The sequence below is a fragment of the Sinohyriopsis cumingii genome, chromosome 12 (assembly GCF_028554795.1).
Source record: "Sinohyriopsis cumingii isolate HCF-2022 chromosome 12, ASM2855479v2, whole genome shotgun sequence".
Lineage (NCBI taxonomy): Eukaryota > Metazoa > Mollusca > Bivalvia > Unionida > Unionidae > Sinohyriopsis > Sinohyriopsis cumingii.
Window position 1 is genome coordinate 19,558,048 of NC_142972.1, and position 18,691 is coordinate 19,576,738.

At 35.8% G+C, this 18,691-nt stretch overlaps 1 protein-coding gene across 4 annotated transcripts in view; it reads left to right on the plus strand.

Annotated features, from left to right (window-relative positions):
• LOC149786051 (synaptotagmin-1-like) overlaps nt 1–18,691 on the plus strand; it is a 128,626-nt gene that overhangs the window by 101,027 nt on the left and 8,908 nt on the right. For 3 of the 4 annotated variants that reach the window (XM_089976343.1, XM_089976341.1, XM_089976344.1), the window contains 2 exons: nt 295–412; nt 13,002–13,135. In XM_089976343.1, coding sequence (XP_089832469.1) covers nt 295–412; nt 13,002–13,135 — 252 coding nt within the window. Of the gene's footprint in view, nt 1–294; nt 413–9,201; nt 9,336–13,001; nt 13,136–18,691 lie in introns of all 4 variants that reach the window. The other variant, XM_089976342.1, reaches the window with a different exon arrangement.

Consider the following 18,691-nt stretch of genomic DNA (forward strand, 5'->3'; position numbering starts at 1 on the left):
GGTATAGAAATGGGTGGGTGGGTGTTGTTTTTGAGTACCAGCCATGCTAATAATAGCCACATGTATATTTTGTGAGGTTTTTCAAAACCGTAGATGTTTGAAAACCCAACCGTCATTGTTGGAATTATAAACTACAGACATGCTAAAATTACAGATGGGACTTTGTCAGATAAGTGATGGACTTATTCAAGGTTAGACAGGTCTGAGATTTGATGTTAGAAATATTGGTGATTTAATGAATTTGTTAGTGACAAAACAAACTATAATTTACAGAAATGTATTATTGCTTTTTAGGAGAACAAGTTGGGTGACATCTGCTTTTCATTGCGCTATGTTCCTACAGCAGGGAAACTCACTGTTGTGGTACTGGAGGCCAAGAACCTGAAGAAGATGGATGTGGGTGGATTATCAGGTAAAATGTTACATGCAACATGGATGTAGTCAAGACACACCATACTTTGTGGTGTTTTTGACTATGATTATGATAAGACAGCTTGAGATGACGTTTGCATAACTGTTCGAAACAGGACAATTTATACAAAGGCTATACACAAACTGATCATGTAGACACCCAAGTTGTTCTGTCCATGTTTTAATGGGATATATTTAAGTACCCGCTGTCTATCCACAAATCTATCCATCACCACATTTCCATTGAACTCCATGGTGGAAATTAATGGAGTTGTGTAGTTATGCTTCCCTTGGGACAACAATCTGCAAGAGGGGAATCATCTTTGACTCACACTCCTGGGGGTCCCAGGGGTTTGGATGGGGTGGGGGTGCAGTCTATCATCAGATGCACATAAATTTCTGTTGCAGTATCAGGACATTTTCAGATATTTGTCTGACCAAACATATATGCATTCAAAGCAGAATAACAAATTATATTGGAGGTGGAGTTTGCATTATGACCTGTGGGTCATAGCCTGGAGGGGGGTTGATGGGAATGGCTGAGAGGAGGGAGGATTAGAAAATGCAATACAAATCATGAGGATTTGCAGTGGCAGGTATTTTGCAGTTGTGCTAGTTACCTTTATTGTTGAGTGCAGTTGTGCTACTTACCTTTAGTGTTGAGTGCAGTTCAGTCATTTGACCATGGCTGGTGATTCTAGTACCAATAGTGTCCAGAACTATATGTATATTACTGATCTGCTGTCTGTGTGTCTTGAGACCAGAAGATGTGTGCAGTGTTTAGTACACTTTGTGTGTACCTTAAACTGTCCAATAATCCAAAGTTTGAATAACATGGTCCTATTTTGGGTATCACAATTTATTTTATACCTATACATGATGCATTGTTTTTATCTGTGATTAAATCTAGACATGCTGTGTTGTTAGTGTCATGAGAGGCATGGATTTATGGTCAGTACAGGTACTTAGTAGCATTTCTGTGGGAGACAGAGATTCATGGTCAGTACAGGTAGTTAGTAGTATTTCTGTGAGAGACAGGGATTCATGGTCAGTACAAGTGCTTAGTAGTATTTCTGTGGGAGACAGGGATTCATGGTCAGTACAGGTAGTTAGTAGTATTTCTGTGAGAGACAGGGATTCACGGTCAGTATAGGTACTTCGTAGTATTTCTGTGGGAGACAGGGATTCATGGTCAGTACAGGTAGTTAGTAGTATTTCTGTGAGAGACAGGGATTCACGGTCAGTACAGGTATTTAGTAGCATTTCTGTGGGAGACAGAGATTCATGGTCAGTACAGGTAGTTAGTTGTATTTCTGTGGGAGACAGGGAATAATGGTCAGTACAGGTACTTTGTAGTATTTCTGTGAGAGACAGGGATTCATGGTCAGTACAAGTTGTTGTTGTTGAGTTTAATTATACAGTGGAACCCCGCTATAACGCGCCCCGCCATAACGCGAATTCGGATATAACGCGGTCGTAGCATGGCTCCCGAAATTTCGTATATTCATTCACACATGGAGAAAAAAAATTTGGAGAAAAGTAAAAAAAAACAAAACAAGAAATTAACTTCATTTTGGGCATGAGATTAGTTGTGACTTTTAAAATAATATGATCGTGGCATGGTTCCTGAAATTTGAAATTCATTTACGTGTATTTTTATCGGACCGTGAAAATATTTGTTTAACGTACGAGAAATAGTGTGTAAAACGTTTATTATAATTTGGTGGAAGAATTCGCGTATGACTTTTAATAATAAACGATCGGAACTTAACAATTTATCCTGGTTCTTTAAGTGATTTTGGAGAAGTGATCGTGTATGAATTCTAAAATAATATGATATATATAACGTACGAGAAATAGTGTGTACAACGCTTGGCTTCTGAAATTTATCAATTTGAACAGGTTGTGGTGAAGCTCCGTATTCTACTCTAGAAGAGAAAACTGGTTTCATTAGGTTTTTGAATTGTTAAGCCGAAGTAAACATTATCGGAAGTGTTACTTATTACGGATCCATGAGTAAAGCCAGTAAATCGTCTTTGTGATTGTCTTCCATGAATTCTGTATACAGTCGTTGCTCAAACAATAGCCGACATGGGCTTCTTATTTAACTGCAATCACAGCCAAGCAGCAGACAAAGTTGTGGTTGATACAAGAGTCGCACAATTTAATAAACATCAAAGGACGAAAGCCGCCAACATGTATGCTGTGCTTGGCGGTGTGATCAAACAACAAACAGTTCAAAGTAAATAATATCCACTTTATTATCTGTAAATTAAAAGGGTATGAAATTGTACATCCGTTCAGCTTAATTTTGTTTTATATAAAAAGTGATTCGTAACCATTGCAGGCCTTCATTACTTAGTTATTGAGCTTTATCTGTGTACGTTGTTTGCTTATATAAAAAAATATTTTACTGTTATGGAAAAGCAAGTTCAAAAACGCAAGTCGTTTTCTGCTAAAGAGAAACTGTATGCCCTAGATCAACTAAAGAAGGGCAAACAACAAACTCAGCTTGCCAGAGATCTAGGAATCAGCGAGTCCACTTTGCGAGGGTGGAAAACAGATGAAGGAAAGCTCCGTAGTCTACCCAACATTCTTGAAGAGGAAACTGGTTTACAGCGTAAAAGGGTTAAGTTAGCTAATGACAATGTCCTAGATTCAGCTTTGTACCAATGGTTTGTACAAGCTCGCTCAGAAGGTGTTCCAATTTCTGGCCCAATTCTGAAAGCCCAAGCAGAGAAATTTGATCGCCGTATCAATGGAGATGATTCCAAATTTAAGGCGAGTAATGGCTGGCTAAGACAGATTCAAGAAAAGGCACGCTATCAGCCAAGTTCTTGTGTCTGGGGAAATCCGCTCCGCTGACAAAGAGGCTGCCAATTCCTACCCGATTGGGCTTAAAAAGTTGCTGGAGGACGGTTGCTACACAGCCGACCAAGTTTACAACTGCGATGAGACTGGTTTATGTTATAAAATGTTACCCGATCGCACCCTTGCAACCAAGACTGACAGTCACAAACAAGAAGGTTTCAAGAAGAGGAAGGACAGAGTGACTCTCTTATTTTGTGTTAACAAGTCTGGCAGCCACAAAGTCAGACCTCTGATGATTGGAAAATCGAAAGCTCCCAGATGTTTTCATCATGTAAATATGAAGGCACTTCCATTTCAGTACACTAACAGCAAGAATGCTTGGATGAATAGCTCCATATTTGACGACTGGTTTCACAAAACATTCATTCCAGATGTTCGGGCTCATTTACGAAAACTCAAGCTGGAGGAAAAAGCTCTCCTCCTGCTGGATAATTGCCCTGCCCACCCCCCAGCGGAAAATCTTGTCAGCAGTGATGGCAAGATCAAAGTTTCGTACCTCCCGAAAAACACTACGTCAGAAATCCAGCCACTTGACCAAGGCATAATTTCCGTATTTAAACAAAATTATCGCCGTAAATGATAAAGGGAATGGTAGCAGATAATAACGCATCCGTCGACACATCATTGGCATTACTCAACTTAAAAGAAGTATTAATTTAGCAGTTTTCACATGTTTCTTTTGATGTTCACAAAATCTGAAATAAAAGTTATTTGCACGCTGAAATCATGCGTTGATTGTTAATTATTCTTGCAGTTGTCGCATATGATAAAATTTTAGCGGTATGAAATTTGTACAGACACCGTATGTAGACCCGGGAATAGCTGCATGCAATGACCGTACGATATCAGACGGCAAGTAAATGGTTTCAATATTTTGTTCATCCTATATTTTACACGACGAATTCAGACTATTACAAAATTATTGAATATTTTAAATCTGTACGATTTTCAATGAAATTACATCCATTATGGATGAACTGCATGCCACGACGGCACGGTAGCATACGGTGTTGATACACTTTTCATGATATAGCGATAGTCTGGTATTATCGGTCAATCTGTATTATCGTTCAAACAAATAAAAATTAGTAAATGTTTTTAATGCACAGTAATAACCTATAAATATATTAGCCTTCGATTATTTTGAATATATCTTAATTAATGCATTCCAGTTAATATTCATCTGATGATAAGCCGACTTTTGATCATTGTACATGTATACACGTATATGTTCTCGGAAAAAAAAGTTAAATATTGTAAAACCCCGCATTAACGCGACCCCGCTTTTAACGCGATCCGATTTTATGGACCCCGATCATCGCGTTATAGCGGGGTTCCACTGTAGTAGCGTTTGCACAATTGTGCATGTGCCACTTTTTTCTGACTGCACGGCAGCCTGCTAGTTGTTACAAGTCAGTACAAGTGCTTAGTTGTATTTGTATGAGAGAGAGGGATTCATGGTCAGTACAGGTGCTTAGTAGAATTTGTGAGAGACAGGGATACATCGTCAGTACAGGTGCTTGGTAGTGTTTCTGTGAGAGACAGGGATTCATGGTCAGTACAGGTAGTTAGTAGTATTTCTATGAGAGACAAGGATTCATGGTCAGTACAGGTAGTTAGTAGTATTTGTATGAGAGACAGGGATTTACGGTCAGTACAGGTAGTTAGTAGTATTTCTATGAGAGACAGGGATTCACGGTCAGTACAGGTACTTTGTAGTATTTCTGTAAGTTTAAATTATAATAACATTTGGTTACTGCATTGGCACATCCTTCCATCAATTTACCAGGTAGTAATAATTGTTACTAGGTTTTGTGTGAACCTACTTTTTTTCAAAAGATCTATGTTGTATTTTGTTGTTATTCTTTTGATATGCAGTCTAGAAAGACACCCTGTTGACCCATTAGACTTTATTTTTTCAGTACAGAACTTGATTGGTGTATTGTGGGATTCAGTATTGATTCATTAGACATTAAGTTTCCAGTACAGAACTTAATTAGTATGTTTTGGGATTAAATAAAGTGTATTATGAAGAAAAAAAACATTTTTTTTATAGCATTAATTTTTATTGCAATTAAATATGCTGTTTTAAAAAAGGAAAACAATTAAAGAATTACCAAGATATAGAAAGTTTTTCATCTTGAAAAGAAATTTAGAATTCATATAATAAATGTGGGGGTTATTCTTTTAATACATATACAGTCTGTATGATAATTCATTTTCAGTCTTGCCAATTATAAATTAATTATAACCCATTTGTGTTTCTCTATTGCAGCCTTTCTTTTTACTTGCTTGTTCATCTTACAACCAAAGGATTGATCCAAAAGTTAATGGACACTGATTGCAGCAGTAAATCTACATTTTATGCATATAATTTCTAGATATTTGTTTCAGTGATAACTTAATTATTTTATCCAGAATCTAAATAGGTTTCTTTGTGGTCTTGTGTTGAGGCTTGAAACATCTCTGTTGCTGTTCTTTTTGTTGTTCAGTTTAACACCACCTTTCAGTATATGGCAGCCAATAATTTTGGTGGAGGAAGAACTACTGACCGAGGTAGCTAATGGCAACTTTTCTTACATGCCCACATTGGTTTAGCTGAAACTTGAACTCATTGCTGACAAAGATGAGAGTGATCCATAAAGGCAAGCACCTTAGACCATTCAGCCAGTCTGTGCATGTCATTTATCATGCAATTTGACATTGTACATTTAAAGGGTTTCACAGTTTTTTATCTTTCTTCCGAAGCTACTCGTTATATATGCCCACCATAAAGTAGAATGTAATCTGTTATAATGTGGTCATTCTGTCCATCTCTTGGTCTGTTCTCTACCTCGTTTCTGCACAATAGATTGAGTTCTGCATATAATACAGTTTCCAAACTTTGCAGATGACTTGCGCTTAGGGTGGTACCATGTACCTTCACCAGACTTTGTGGATGAATTTTCAGACTGCATAAAAAAGTCTACTGATGTGAGTCAAGAGGTAAAAAATTAGTCACTATGACTGAAAGAATAAAAATGGTGTTTGCATAACAACTTTAGTTATAGATTGTGTACCATGACCAAAGTATGTGGAATGCTTACACTTAAGGTATGGAAGAGTTCTGTTGATTTGGAGGTTAGAAGGTCAAAGGTCAAGGTCATTGTGACTCAGAGATTTATTTTGTTCAAAGTTACATTTGTTATTGAGTAGCTTCCTTAATCAAACTTTATGGATGATTTGCAATAATGTAAAACAGTAACCTATTGAGTATGGAGTCAAAAGGTTCAAGGTCATGGTTGTGGTAAGTCTAATAAGGAAATACTGATTATATATATTAGGTTTAGTTTTAGACTACATACCTTGACCAAAGTTCCAGTTCATTGAGGCATGTACGTCAGTTATCTTCAGTCAACCACATCCTACTAGTATATACAAATATGACTACTGTATACAGGGCAGGTATGCAGTGTGCCATTTCATGGTACTCTTGCTATTTCTTTTCAAGGATTCTATTGACTGCTTGATAGATCTAAAATTTGACAAGTTTAAATATGTGAGAATCATTCTCTGTCCCCAATTTCACTGATGTCAGTGGCTTCTTTTGACTGTCGACTTCTTTAATTATCACCAAGTGACAGCCATCCTTACCAGAAGTATTGTTGATTTGCTTTTATTAGAAGCAAACAGAACATGATGCATTTTGCTAAAACTATTGGCAATTTCTAAAAAGTTTACCCCATATTGCTCAATGGTCTGTTTTGCCATCATTAGTTTTGCATAGATTTAATTATACACGTTGCTGTTAAAATTTTCTTAAATGGTATTTATCCAAGTAAATTATGCTCTTTTCTACCACAAATTAAGCACCTTATTCTATAATACAATTTTTAAATTTTGTAGGGATCTTTCTCATGTTATCAAATTTGAAAATAACCTAATATAAAAATGGAAATATTTCTTATAACCTTCTTATGGTCATTTGAAATAAACCTGTCATAAATTTTATACTTTTATTTTGAAATGGTTTCTTTTATATCTGGTCAAGATTGATTTTTGTCACATGTTTTAGTTTATATCTTTTTACAGTGTCCAAAGACTTATGGATCAACCCATGTATGTTAGATATAATAGACTGTAAATCATTTAGAAATAAATATTAAGTCAACTTGTATTATTGTATCATTTGCAAAAATTTAAAGTTTATTGCCCTTTAGTGTTCATCATTTGTACCATATGAGTACATTTGATTTGCCCTGGTGCAACACCATGTTACAGTTCAAGTAAACTGAATATTGTTACACCCACCATGGTTGCATGCTTTCTGGATCATGGTAAACAGTTGTTCTTGTTGTCACAATGGTTTAGTGTTTATTTGTGACTTGTATAGCACTAGTGCTGCAAATGCCAGTGACACGTGTAGCATTTGGTTACACTAGCACTGAGAGCCAATGTAGCTCTGTGTTATATAAGTGGTATAAATGCCAATGACACATGTAACACTATGTTACATTAGTGTTTTGAGTGCCAGTGTAGAACTATGTTACACTTGTCTAGTGGTATGAGTGGTAATGATTCACATAGTACTTTGTTACACTCTTACACTAATGGTTTGAGTGCTAATGAATATCACATTTACTTTTATATGTATTATTAAGAACTGTATTTTGTTTATCTTCAGGTAATCTCTGAAAATGTTTGACAAAGATCGCACATTTAAAGATGTTTTAAAGTGAAATTGAACAAATCCTGAACATTTATTTATTATTTTCAAACTTTGGTCTCAGCATCGTATGTCATAGACGTTATTTTGTATTTTCAAACTTCAGTTTCACCATCCTCTGTCATGGGTATTTAGATTACTTTAGCAGCATTATCTCTGAATGTTAGTCACTTCAAACAGTAGTGTTGAAACATTTCACAGGTGCTACTTTAAACTCTTTATTGTGTTTAACAAGGTAAAATGAAACAACTTCTCTTGAAATGCTCCAAATTTTACACCAAAGTTTGCAAAATTAATGTAGCATCCACATGCTGAAGTAGTAATTTATTTCAGCTGGTTTTCTTTTCCAGCTGACTCTGATTTCTTTAAACTCATTGAACAATTGTAATGGTTGGCTGAGAAATAAAGACACTGTCAAAAAGTCATGTATTCTGCTTTCTTGTGACATTGTGTTTATTGAATAATTTAAATATATACTTCAGATATCAATTGCCCAGGTTCCTGGGGGTGGGTGGGTACTTTTTTCCCTCTAATAAATGATGATAATAATATAAAAATAAATTAAGGGTCCAAAACATATTCTACTGGCATGAATGAGTAAAACAGTAATGGTTATTAATATAAGGATAACATATTTTATTGGTTTTAACGAGTAAAATAAGGTTGTTATTATAGGGTTAACAAATTATATTGGCCTAAATAGGTAAAAGAGTCAGTATAGGGATAACATATTCTGTTGGTTTGAATGGGTAAACTAGTCAGGGTTATTATTATAGGGATAACATTCTGTTGGTTTGATTGGGTTGTTAGTCAGGTTTATTATTATAGGGATAACATATTCTATTCTTTTGATTGATTAGTCAGTCATTCTATTGGTTTGATTGAGTAGTTGGTCAGGGTTATTATAGGGATAACATATTCTGTTGGTTTGATTGAGTAAACCAGTCAGGGTTATTATTATAGGGATAACATATTCTATTGTTTTGATTAAGTAAAAGAGTCAGTATGGGGATAAAATATTCTATTGGTTTGATTGGGAACAACAATCATGGTTGTTATTATGGGAATAATTGAGTTTTACTCTATTGCATCTTTGTCAGTTGTCATGAACTTTTGTTGTTAGGGCTATATATATCCATGTACTAAATACTATCATTAATATACATTACAATTCATTTGGTAAGTATGACACTAAAAGCTTATTCTGTTGCCAGATCCTTATGTGAAAATAGCTCTGTATCAGGGGAATAAGCGCCTGAAGAAAAAGAAAACCACCATTAAGAAAAACACTCTGAATCCCTACTTCAATGAGTCATTTACTTTTGAGGTTCTTTTTGAACAGATCCAGGTATAATTCTACAGATCACTATGGTTTCACATTTTCTCCATCAGTTTTATACTATTTAATTACATATACTTGTGTATTTTATCTTTTTTTATTCATTCAGCAAATTATATACCCAGCTTTTCTAAAAATTATTAATTACTTGAATCATCAACATATGATTTGGCATATCTCTAGTCTTTTGACTTAGAAATGTCTTGTCTTGTTTATCCAGTTTTTGATTATCAGTTATGACATAATATTCATGGCATCAGTTGTACAGACTAATGCTAATTACTGGTAGAATATTAAGTTATACTTGATGAGGTATTTATATTTGTCTCATGTTTTTATTGGGCAGTGTATGGTGGATTAACAAGACTTGATTTTATATTGTTGCAAAATACAGAGAAATCGGTAAAAAGTCGGGAGAAATGATAATATTTTTCCTTGAATATAGCAAATATTGACAAAAGTCAGGAAAAACCCAGGAATTTTCCTCCACAACTTGATGTCCGAAACAATTACACAATTGAGTCATAACTGAACTGATTGTGAGTTAAATTTATCGAGTTCTAACGAGAATATTAGGAGGTTGTAGTATTGATCATTTGGGTGCTTGCCATAAATATATTGATTGAGACAATACAAATGCTCAGTGGATTAGATTCATCTGGAAGACATTTTGTTTCACAGACAGTTCGATATCCGTATCTTTTGTATGGAAGGTATGAAAACCAGTCTAGCATTACAAGAGGCCAGCATGGTGACATTAAAGCATAGCCGCTTTGCAGATGGGCTAGCAAACTTAAATGTTGTTAAATTGAGTTATACCTACGTGAAATCAATATGAAAATTATTTATTTTCTCAGAAATTGTGAGCATTAAAATCGTTATGCCTTTAATTTGTTGAAAGACGATAAAACTAATGTTTTGATGAAATTTGAGTTGGTACTAGCAATTTTGATTGCTAGTTGCATGAGCACACAGAATCTCACAACCATCATTTTCAAATATCGTAGATTTTTTTTATGAAAGTCGTATAATGGTTGTAATACAAATACAAAAACGAAAGAGCACAAAATTCTCTATATTTATTCTGAGACCAACGTCCGGAGTTTTGTTGTATCACGTGACTACCAAGTTGACATGTGCTCTCTCACACACAGAGCATGTGAAGCAGGGAACCAGACTACTATGCTTGATGAATCAGACTGGCCAAGTTTCTTGCAGTTGTTCTCGAAATAAATATGTTGAGAATTATATGTTCTTTCTGGTTTTGACAAAAGGTATCAGACTATCATTTAATATAATTTAAATTTTGTACAACAACATTAAAAAGGAGTTTGTTGTTGATATCACATGACTATTGGACTTCCGATGTCATTGTGTGAGAGTTGTGAAGTCATGTGGCTATTAAAACAAATGGCGAGTACCGGGTCAGGTTTCATCTGTGCAGAGTTTCGTCTAGTCTGTCATCAGATTAAAGACATAAAGATTATAATACTTGCCATTTTTGAGAAAATAAATAATTTTCCTATCAATTTCATGCAGCATAAGTCAATATAACATAATTTAAATTTGCTAGGCCCGCTGGTAAGTTGTCTTATAGTGGCGGCAGATTCCAAATTTGTTATGTAATTGCTCTGAACCCACACTCCATCCTAAATGTCCAAGTGTGAAAAATGGTGTTGGAATATTTGGAAGAAACCCGAATTAGAAAATTTCAAATCTCTGAGCTGAACTTTGGTGCGAAACTATTATACAGTGACATGTAGCTTGAAGCATTGGTTCCAGATCTTAAATAGAACACAGGAAAAATTGGAAATTGTCTTCCCTTTTATTATATGTCAAGAAACGATAAGAGCCCATGTATCAATAGAGATTTTGGGACTGGTTTATTGAACCACAAGAAGACAAGTCGATTTTACAGAAAATTCAGTCCTTGTTTATACATCAGTGTATAATTTTAAAGGTCTCTTGTCAAAATTTAAATCAGTCCTTTTGTAAATGTCTTTAAATGATGGAATTTGTAGCCAAATCATCTTAAGGAGTTTAGGTTGGTCGAAAAATCTTGTTTGAGATTTTATTGGCACACATAAATTCAGGGTTAAACATTTTTCATTACAAGATATGATTCTAATACTTTGCATTTATTGTTTTTTTTTCTTCATACTGTGATAGGAAATGTTTCCTTTGTATAACATGCACATACATTGCTCTAGAATTTTTTAGAATTAAAGTTTTGAAAGGAAACAAAATAATTTATGCTTATCTTGTTTCCGTGTAGTCAGCAAAGTAAAGTTAGGATTTGTATTCTGTACATTGAAATGGCTTTAAGTGACATGGTTTTAAATGCCAATTTAAAGGAATATAGTCAGATTTGTTTCGTGTAACTCATTTTGTGGTTTTTTACATGATCTTTTCTGACATATGTTTTGGAGAGTCTTGAAAGAGAAACATCTTCATATTGGGAAAATTCATGTTTTATAATCCAAAAGGTTCTTTAATTTCATTCAGTAATGGTCATATGTTAACCTTGAAAAAATTAATTTCATCTTGGATAAAACCTGGAAAAGACCTGGAAATTTATATTTTGAAAAGCATGGGAAACACGAAGATTGCACTTTGTTCTGGTGTCGAGTTTAGAAAAGCTGGGTAGAGTTTTATCTTTGCATGAGTGAATTTTATACTTTTTTCTCTTTCATATTTTGCTAGGATATATACATAAGTATAACACAGACCCAACTGCTAACATTGTAGACCAAGATCTGCCAGCATATTGTATATTGGCAGATCATGGTTAACAGTGCTCACTCTGTATCAGGCCCAGAATCATAAAACACTTGAGGTTGACTTTGATCTTTGGTGTTGTTGTGACCGGTTGCAAATGTTACAATTGAAAGGTCATATTTGATTTGCTGATTGTGGAAACTCAATCTCAAGCTGAGAGTTCTATGATCACCAGGCCTGAAGTAGAACAAATAGCATAGAACCATGACTATCAGCATATACAGGGCAACAAATAGCATAGACCCAGAGCTATCAGCATATACAGAGCAACTAATAGCATAGAACCATAACTGTCAGCATATACAGAGCAACAAATAGCACAGAACCATAACTATCAGCATATATAGGGCAACAAATAGCATAGAACTGTTACTATCATCATATACAGGGCAACTAATAGCATAGACCCATAACTATCAGCACATACAGGGCAGCAAATAGCATAGACCCATAACTATCACAGGGCAACAAATAGCATAGACCCATAACTATCACAGGGCAACAAATAGCAGCGACCCATAGCTATCAGCATATAGAAGGCAACAAATAGCATAGAACCATAACTATCACATATACAGGGCAACAAATAGCATAGAACCATAACTATCAGCATATACAGGGCAACAAATAGCATAGAACCATAACTATCAGCATATACAGGGCAACTAATAGCATAGACCCAGAACTATCAGCATATACAGGGCAAAAAAATAGCATAGGACCATAACTATCATCATATACAGGACAACAAATAGCACAGACCCAGAACTATCAGCATATATAGAGCAACCAGCAGATCAACATCTATGATATTTACAGCTGGGTATGTGTTATACATGAATGTACAAGTTACCAGTTCTGGCTTAATGCTGTGATATTCAATCTCCATTATTATAGATCCGTATGTTAAGATTTCATTGATGCAAAATGGCAAGCGTGTTAAGAAGAAGAAAACCACCATCAAGAAGTGCACGTTGAACCCGTACTATAACGAGTCCTTCACTTTTGAAGTTCAGTTTGAACAAATTCAGGTATAACTGCGTGAATGTAACATGTGTTTAAATGAACCTTTTGGTTTACTAACCTGGGTGTGTAATGTCATACCACACTGTAGAATGACAAACATGTTTATCTCAGTAATGATTTGTTCATTCTGCATTCCACACTACCCCACACTGCCCATGCTTTTGACCACCATTAATACAACTAACATCCAATGCTTGTATCAGTTGTCCCACCTGCTAGCTAGCTATTCCTGTCCTGTTTATTCAAAACTTTTCTGATTCAGTGTTCAGAAATGTGAATGCGGTGGAAAAGGCCCATTAAGCTAATTTGTTTCTTAGTACTATTTGAATGCCTATTTTTTCAGTGAACAATTAAAATTTCTAATATTTTTATCAAAACTAATTTGCAGATTTTTAAAGAAGCTTTTCGCTCCTTTATAACAGTTTAGGAAAATTGCAGTTTCTACCAAAGCAGTTATTTTTCAATACAGAAATCATTAATTTCAATTAATATTGGATCCATTTTTGAAATTATAGAGAAGCAGAATTTTTTTTCTGCGAGAGCCTGAAATAATTTCAGTCATTGTGGGTATTATAGAAGTTTTGAGTACAGAGGACTAATGTCAATATAAAGATGCAGTGCTGAAAATTATGTTATGCACTCCATTATACCTTGTAAAAAATCCCTAGAATTTGACTGTCTAGAATATACCAAGATCCTATCTGTGGTTAATCCTTTATAATATCCTCTCATATGGGCTATCCATCAGTGTTGTAAAAAGCTGTAACACCAGTTATATCAAAATATGACAGATAATTCTAATTATGTCTGATTATACTCCGTATATCAGATGAATGAATGCTAAATTGCAAACTGAATGTTATTTTATTGCATGAGTTACACAGTTGTAGGATGGTAGAATATTTTGTTGCATGATTGTTTTTAAAGCCCCAACTGCTTGCATGAAGAGTATTATGATTCAGTCTTGTCCCTCAATCTCTCCATCTGGAAAGGTTCATTAGCATGATTGTGCAAATTTAATCATACAACATAGAAATATGAAATTTGGTCGGTATATTATTTATTAATGGAGATGACCTGATTTGGTTTTCTTTTTTTATTCATCACTTGATCATAATAATTCTAGTATTCCTTCCACTACTTCACAGATTTAGCCCTTCCAAGCAAAAACAATGATGTTCACCACTTCTTTTAGCTTATCTTTTCACCAAGGCAGTAGTCAGACAAGAGTGGTCTCCCTTTGAATGGAGGAATTGGTGCTATGTCCAGTCATTCATCATTTACTGTTTCTCCTCAAGCCTAGTTAGCATCAGTTCAAAAAAAACCTTCCCAGCTTTTGTGCTCCTTTTAAAGTCTGCGTGATCTAAGGAGTTTTCTCATTACAAGAAATGTCTGTTCCACCTGTTTTTCACAGAATTTTGCTCTGTCCCCATTATAAAAGAATATATTTGGCACCCATGTTGTCTGTTTCATTGTACAGAAAGCAGTATGGATCCAACTTTGTTCTCCATTGTAATGGTTAATAGTACATTACATCTCACTACTCAAACCTATTCCAAGGAAAAGATAATCTGTTCTCTGTAATAAGATCCTTTGATAGTTTTTCATGCATTTATTTCATTTCTTAGTGTATACTTTACTGTAAGCTTACTGCAGTGCTGGACTGACATTGTCTATATATGACATCATTTTGTTGTCTTTAATTACAGGTAACAGTGACATTGTTTTGTTGTCATTAATTACAGGTAACAGTTTGCAGAGTTAGATGTGAGGTTTGTAAAAGGTTTAATCTGTCAGAATATAAACCCCCACCTGTATTACCTGTATTATTTGTGGGGAAAAAAAACGTGAAATCTTTGCTTTGTAGATTGAGGACAGACAGGTGATGATTTCTGCCAAGCAGTTGTCTTGCTCTGGTGAGAGAGCTTAACATGGTTTTCAAGGGTTGTGGATGCTGTCAGCCTTGCCAGTGATGTTGCCTCAGTACTGAATTTGGTGATACTGCAGTCGCATGTGGCCAGTATATTATTGATGAAGAAAAAGACCTAGCATTCTTTGCCACCTTGGGTTACCCACTTTACGATCACAATTACTCTGGCACTGGACAGACTTCAAGGCCAGTACCTTCTGGGTTTGCCGTGTTCCTAGCAGGAAGAATATTTTGGCTGACAGTCTTTCAGAAAGGGAAGATAGTCATTATGGAATGTTGCTCAATCAATTTGTAGCAGACTAACTGTTCCAGATTTCTGGAACTCCTTTGCCACCAAACTTAACAACAAGCTCCCCTTTTATGTTCTTTAGTCCCTAGCCAGATGACCAGGGCAATGGACACTGTCAGCCTGATGTGGTTGAACTGTTTGCCTTTGCCTTTGTACCTTTCAGGATGATCCCACAGGTTGAACACAAAGTCAAGGACTCTACTGCTCAGCTTGGTTTTTATTTTGCCCCTCGGTGGCTCAGGTGATCATGGTTCAACAATCTTTCCAATCTGCTGGTCAACCACCCTAGGATGATACTTCAGAGGACGGACCTCCTGTCACAGCTCAGGGGTTCTGTCCTACACAACAGTCCAAAGATCCTCCACCTTTATGATTGGCTCATCTTATGTGATCTCTGCAAAGAAAATTTTTTGATTAGAGTTGCCAAGTGCTTCATTAAGACCTGGAGAAGATCGACATCTTAGGTTTATGGTGCCAAATGGAGAATCTTTGTTATTGATGTAGAAGAAAACATGTCACTTCTTTCTGTACATCTGTCATTGCGGTACCTGGTTTTCCTCTTTTCCTTTTTAAAGAGAAACAGCTCTTGGGTTCTGCTATTAAGGGCCATCAAGCAGACCTATTCATTTCCTAAAGGCTTGGTCATTGGGACTGATTCTCAGTTAGCAGACCTGATCAGGTATTTCAAACTGTAATGACTAGTGTCTTGCTCCCTGATGCCTAAATGGAATCTTTCTTGGGTCTTGTGGTCTCATATTAACTCCCCTATGAACTTTTGGGAACCTACACGATGATTTTCTTGCTCGCCTTAGCAACTGCAAGATGAAGGAGAGAGCTTCATGCTCTATCCGTAAAGCAAGGCTGTTTCAGGTTCATTGGGAATTGTGACTATCCATAGAGAAGGGCTGTTTCAGGTTCATTGGGAATTGTGATTATCCATAGAGAAGTGCTGTTTCAGGTTCACTGGGAATTGTGATTATCCATAGAGCACGGCTGTTTCAGGTTTTTTGGGAATTGTGACTATCCACAGAGCAGGGCTGTTTCAAGTTCAGTGAGAATTATGAGTCAGTTTCTCTCCTTTGACAACCTGGTTTTGTTAGCAGAAAACCATTTCCCAGTCGGTGCTCCACTTTCAAGTGAGAACCCCAGTCTCATTCATATCTGTACTTGGGATGAACAAGATGGACTTTTATGTCAAGTTGAGGCTCTCTGTTCTTACTTGGCATCATCTAAAGGGAGAAGGAAGGGTAGGAGGCATCTTCTCCTTCCCATTAAAAATTCATCTTTGGAGGATATGATTAAACCTGTGTTTGCCACTTACATACTACCTTCTTCTCCATTTACATTTGTTCATTAGCCCATAAAAGTGAAGGCAGTTTCTTTCTGGGTCCAGTCATTGCTGCTTAGAAAGTGATCCATGCAGAGTCCACCCCTCATTAGTCTCCTGCTCTTCAGTGAGAGTGAGTATTGCTTGTGTTTATCTTTTTTTTGCCAGTTTGGGATCATCTGTCCTCCCACTAGACTAATTCATCGATGCAATTGCAACAGGTATGGTATGACTGATATTCAAATTTTGCTTTTTTGAGTGGGTAGAACTATTATTAATGATGAAATATTTAGCTGATGCTATTGTCATATTCCCTCTTCTCACACTGCACTGTTGTCCACAAGAAAGTACACAAGATCTGTGTGTTTATGGGTGTGTATAAGGGTTTTCCAGTGTTCTGAAATCTTCTAGTTCACTCTTATAGAAGGATTAAATGTTCTGTCATATGGTTTGGGTATTTTCCTCCTGGAAAGTACCATGCAGTAGCAATAGGTAAGTATTGCATCATTAAAATTAGTTTTACCTGTCTGCCCCCCCCCCTCAACATTTCAGCATTTATGGATTGTACAGTTTTTAAGTTTGAGAAATACATTAAAATGGTGCCCATTGTTTAAGGTATACCATTGTCAGGGGTTTCAGTGCTCTTTTTCTTCTTGTGTGAGGTAACTTAATTGAATGATCCTAAAGATTTTCTCATGCTTTATTGCATGATCCTGGTTGCAAAATTTTAAGCAATATTTTCTATTAATGATTTAGTCCTGTTCAGTGTTTTATTTTTCATTATTTCATGCAATTGATTATACCAGTGTAATTTTAGGGGATATAATAAAATCCTGATACAATCTTACTTAAAATAACTGTAAATGTTGGTTAATTCTTGTTGTTTAATTGGTTACTCTGCATATAATATCAGAAGCTAGTAACAAAATGAGTTTTGTCATAAAATACAAGTAACAGTATTCTCATACATGTTTGAATTTTCTGTTAAAAATCTAACATTGATTGATTTTGCAAAATCAATGATCAAGCAATATTTAGTGCACTGCCAGCACTAATATTTTCTTTAAAAATAATGTTTGCTGTCACCCTTTTTATAGGGTGTCATCATTGTTAATTTCTTATTGTACAGAATATTTTTTTATGCAAAATTTGTACATGTTTGTACAAAGTCCTGCTAAATTCTTTCCGAAACCAGACTATTTGACTGTCTCATCTTTAAAGGTGGTTAAAAATTAGGAAACCATCACGTGTAAAATATAACTTGACATTTTGGAATATGACAGAAAGTAAATTAAACCTAAAGTGAGATGATTTGAATCCGTCAAAGATTTGATGACAGTTTTGAGCATTTCTTGAGCAAACATAAGACATACTTATAACAAGAAGACACTCATTGTATTTTTAACAAGAGGAATTGTGTGTGTGTGATTTGGATTTTTAACGTAGCTTTAACAATTTTTCAGTCATATTGCTACGATGTCTGCAGTGTGACAGTTTATAGTGATGTCTAGCACTGGGGCATCATGCCGCAGACATGTAACATGATGTCCCACCCAGTCATATTATCCTGACAGCAGGCCAACCAGTCCTAACACTAGCCTCTTAATGCTGAGCACCAAGCGAGGCAGCTGTTAGTTCCATTTTTGTATGTCTTTGGTATGACTCGGCCGGGAATCGAACCCACAACCTTCCGTTTCCGAGGCGGACGCTCTAACCACTAGGCCACTGGAGCGGTCGTAACAAGAGGAAACACAATCAGTGCATTTATAACAAAACGACACAGTGTATTTGTTGTTGTTGTTTTTGTTGTTGTTTTTGGGCTTAATGTCATTTTTGAGCACAAGATAGGCTATACATGGTGGCCACTTATAAATGGTGGAGGAAGAACCTGGGAAAACCCTGGAAAAAACCACTGACCCACAAGAAGCTACTGGCAAGCTTGCCCACATACCCACATTGGCTGCAGTGTATTTGTAACAAGAGGACAAATGTATTTATAACAAAGGACACATAGC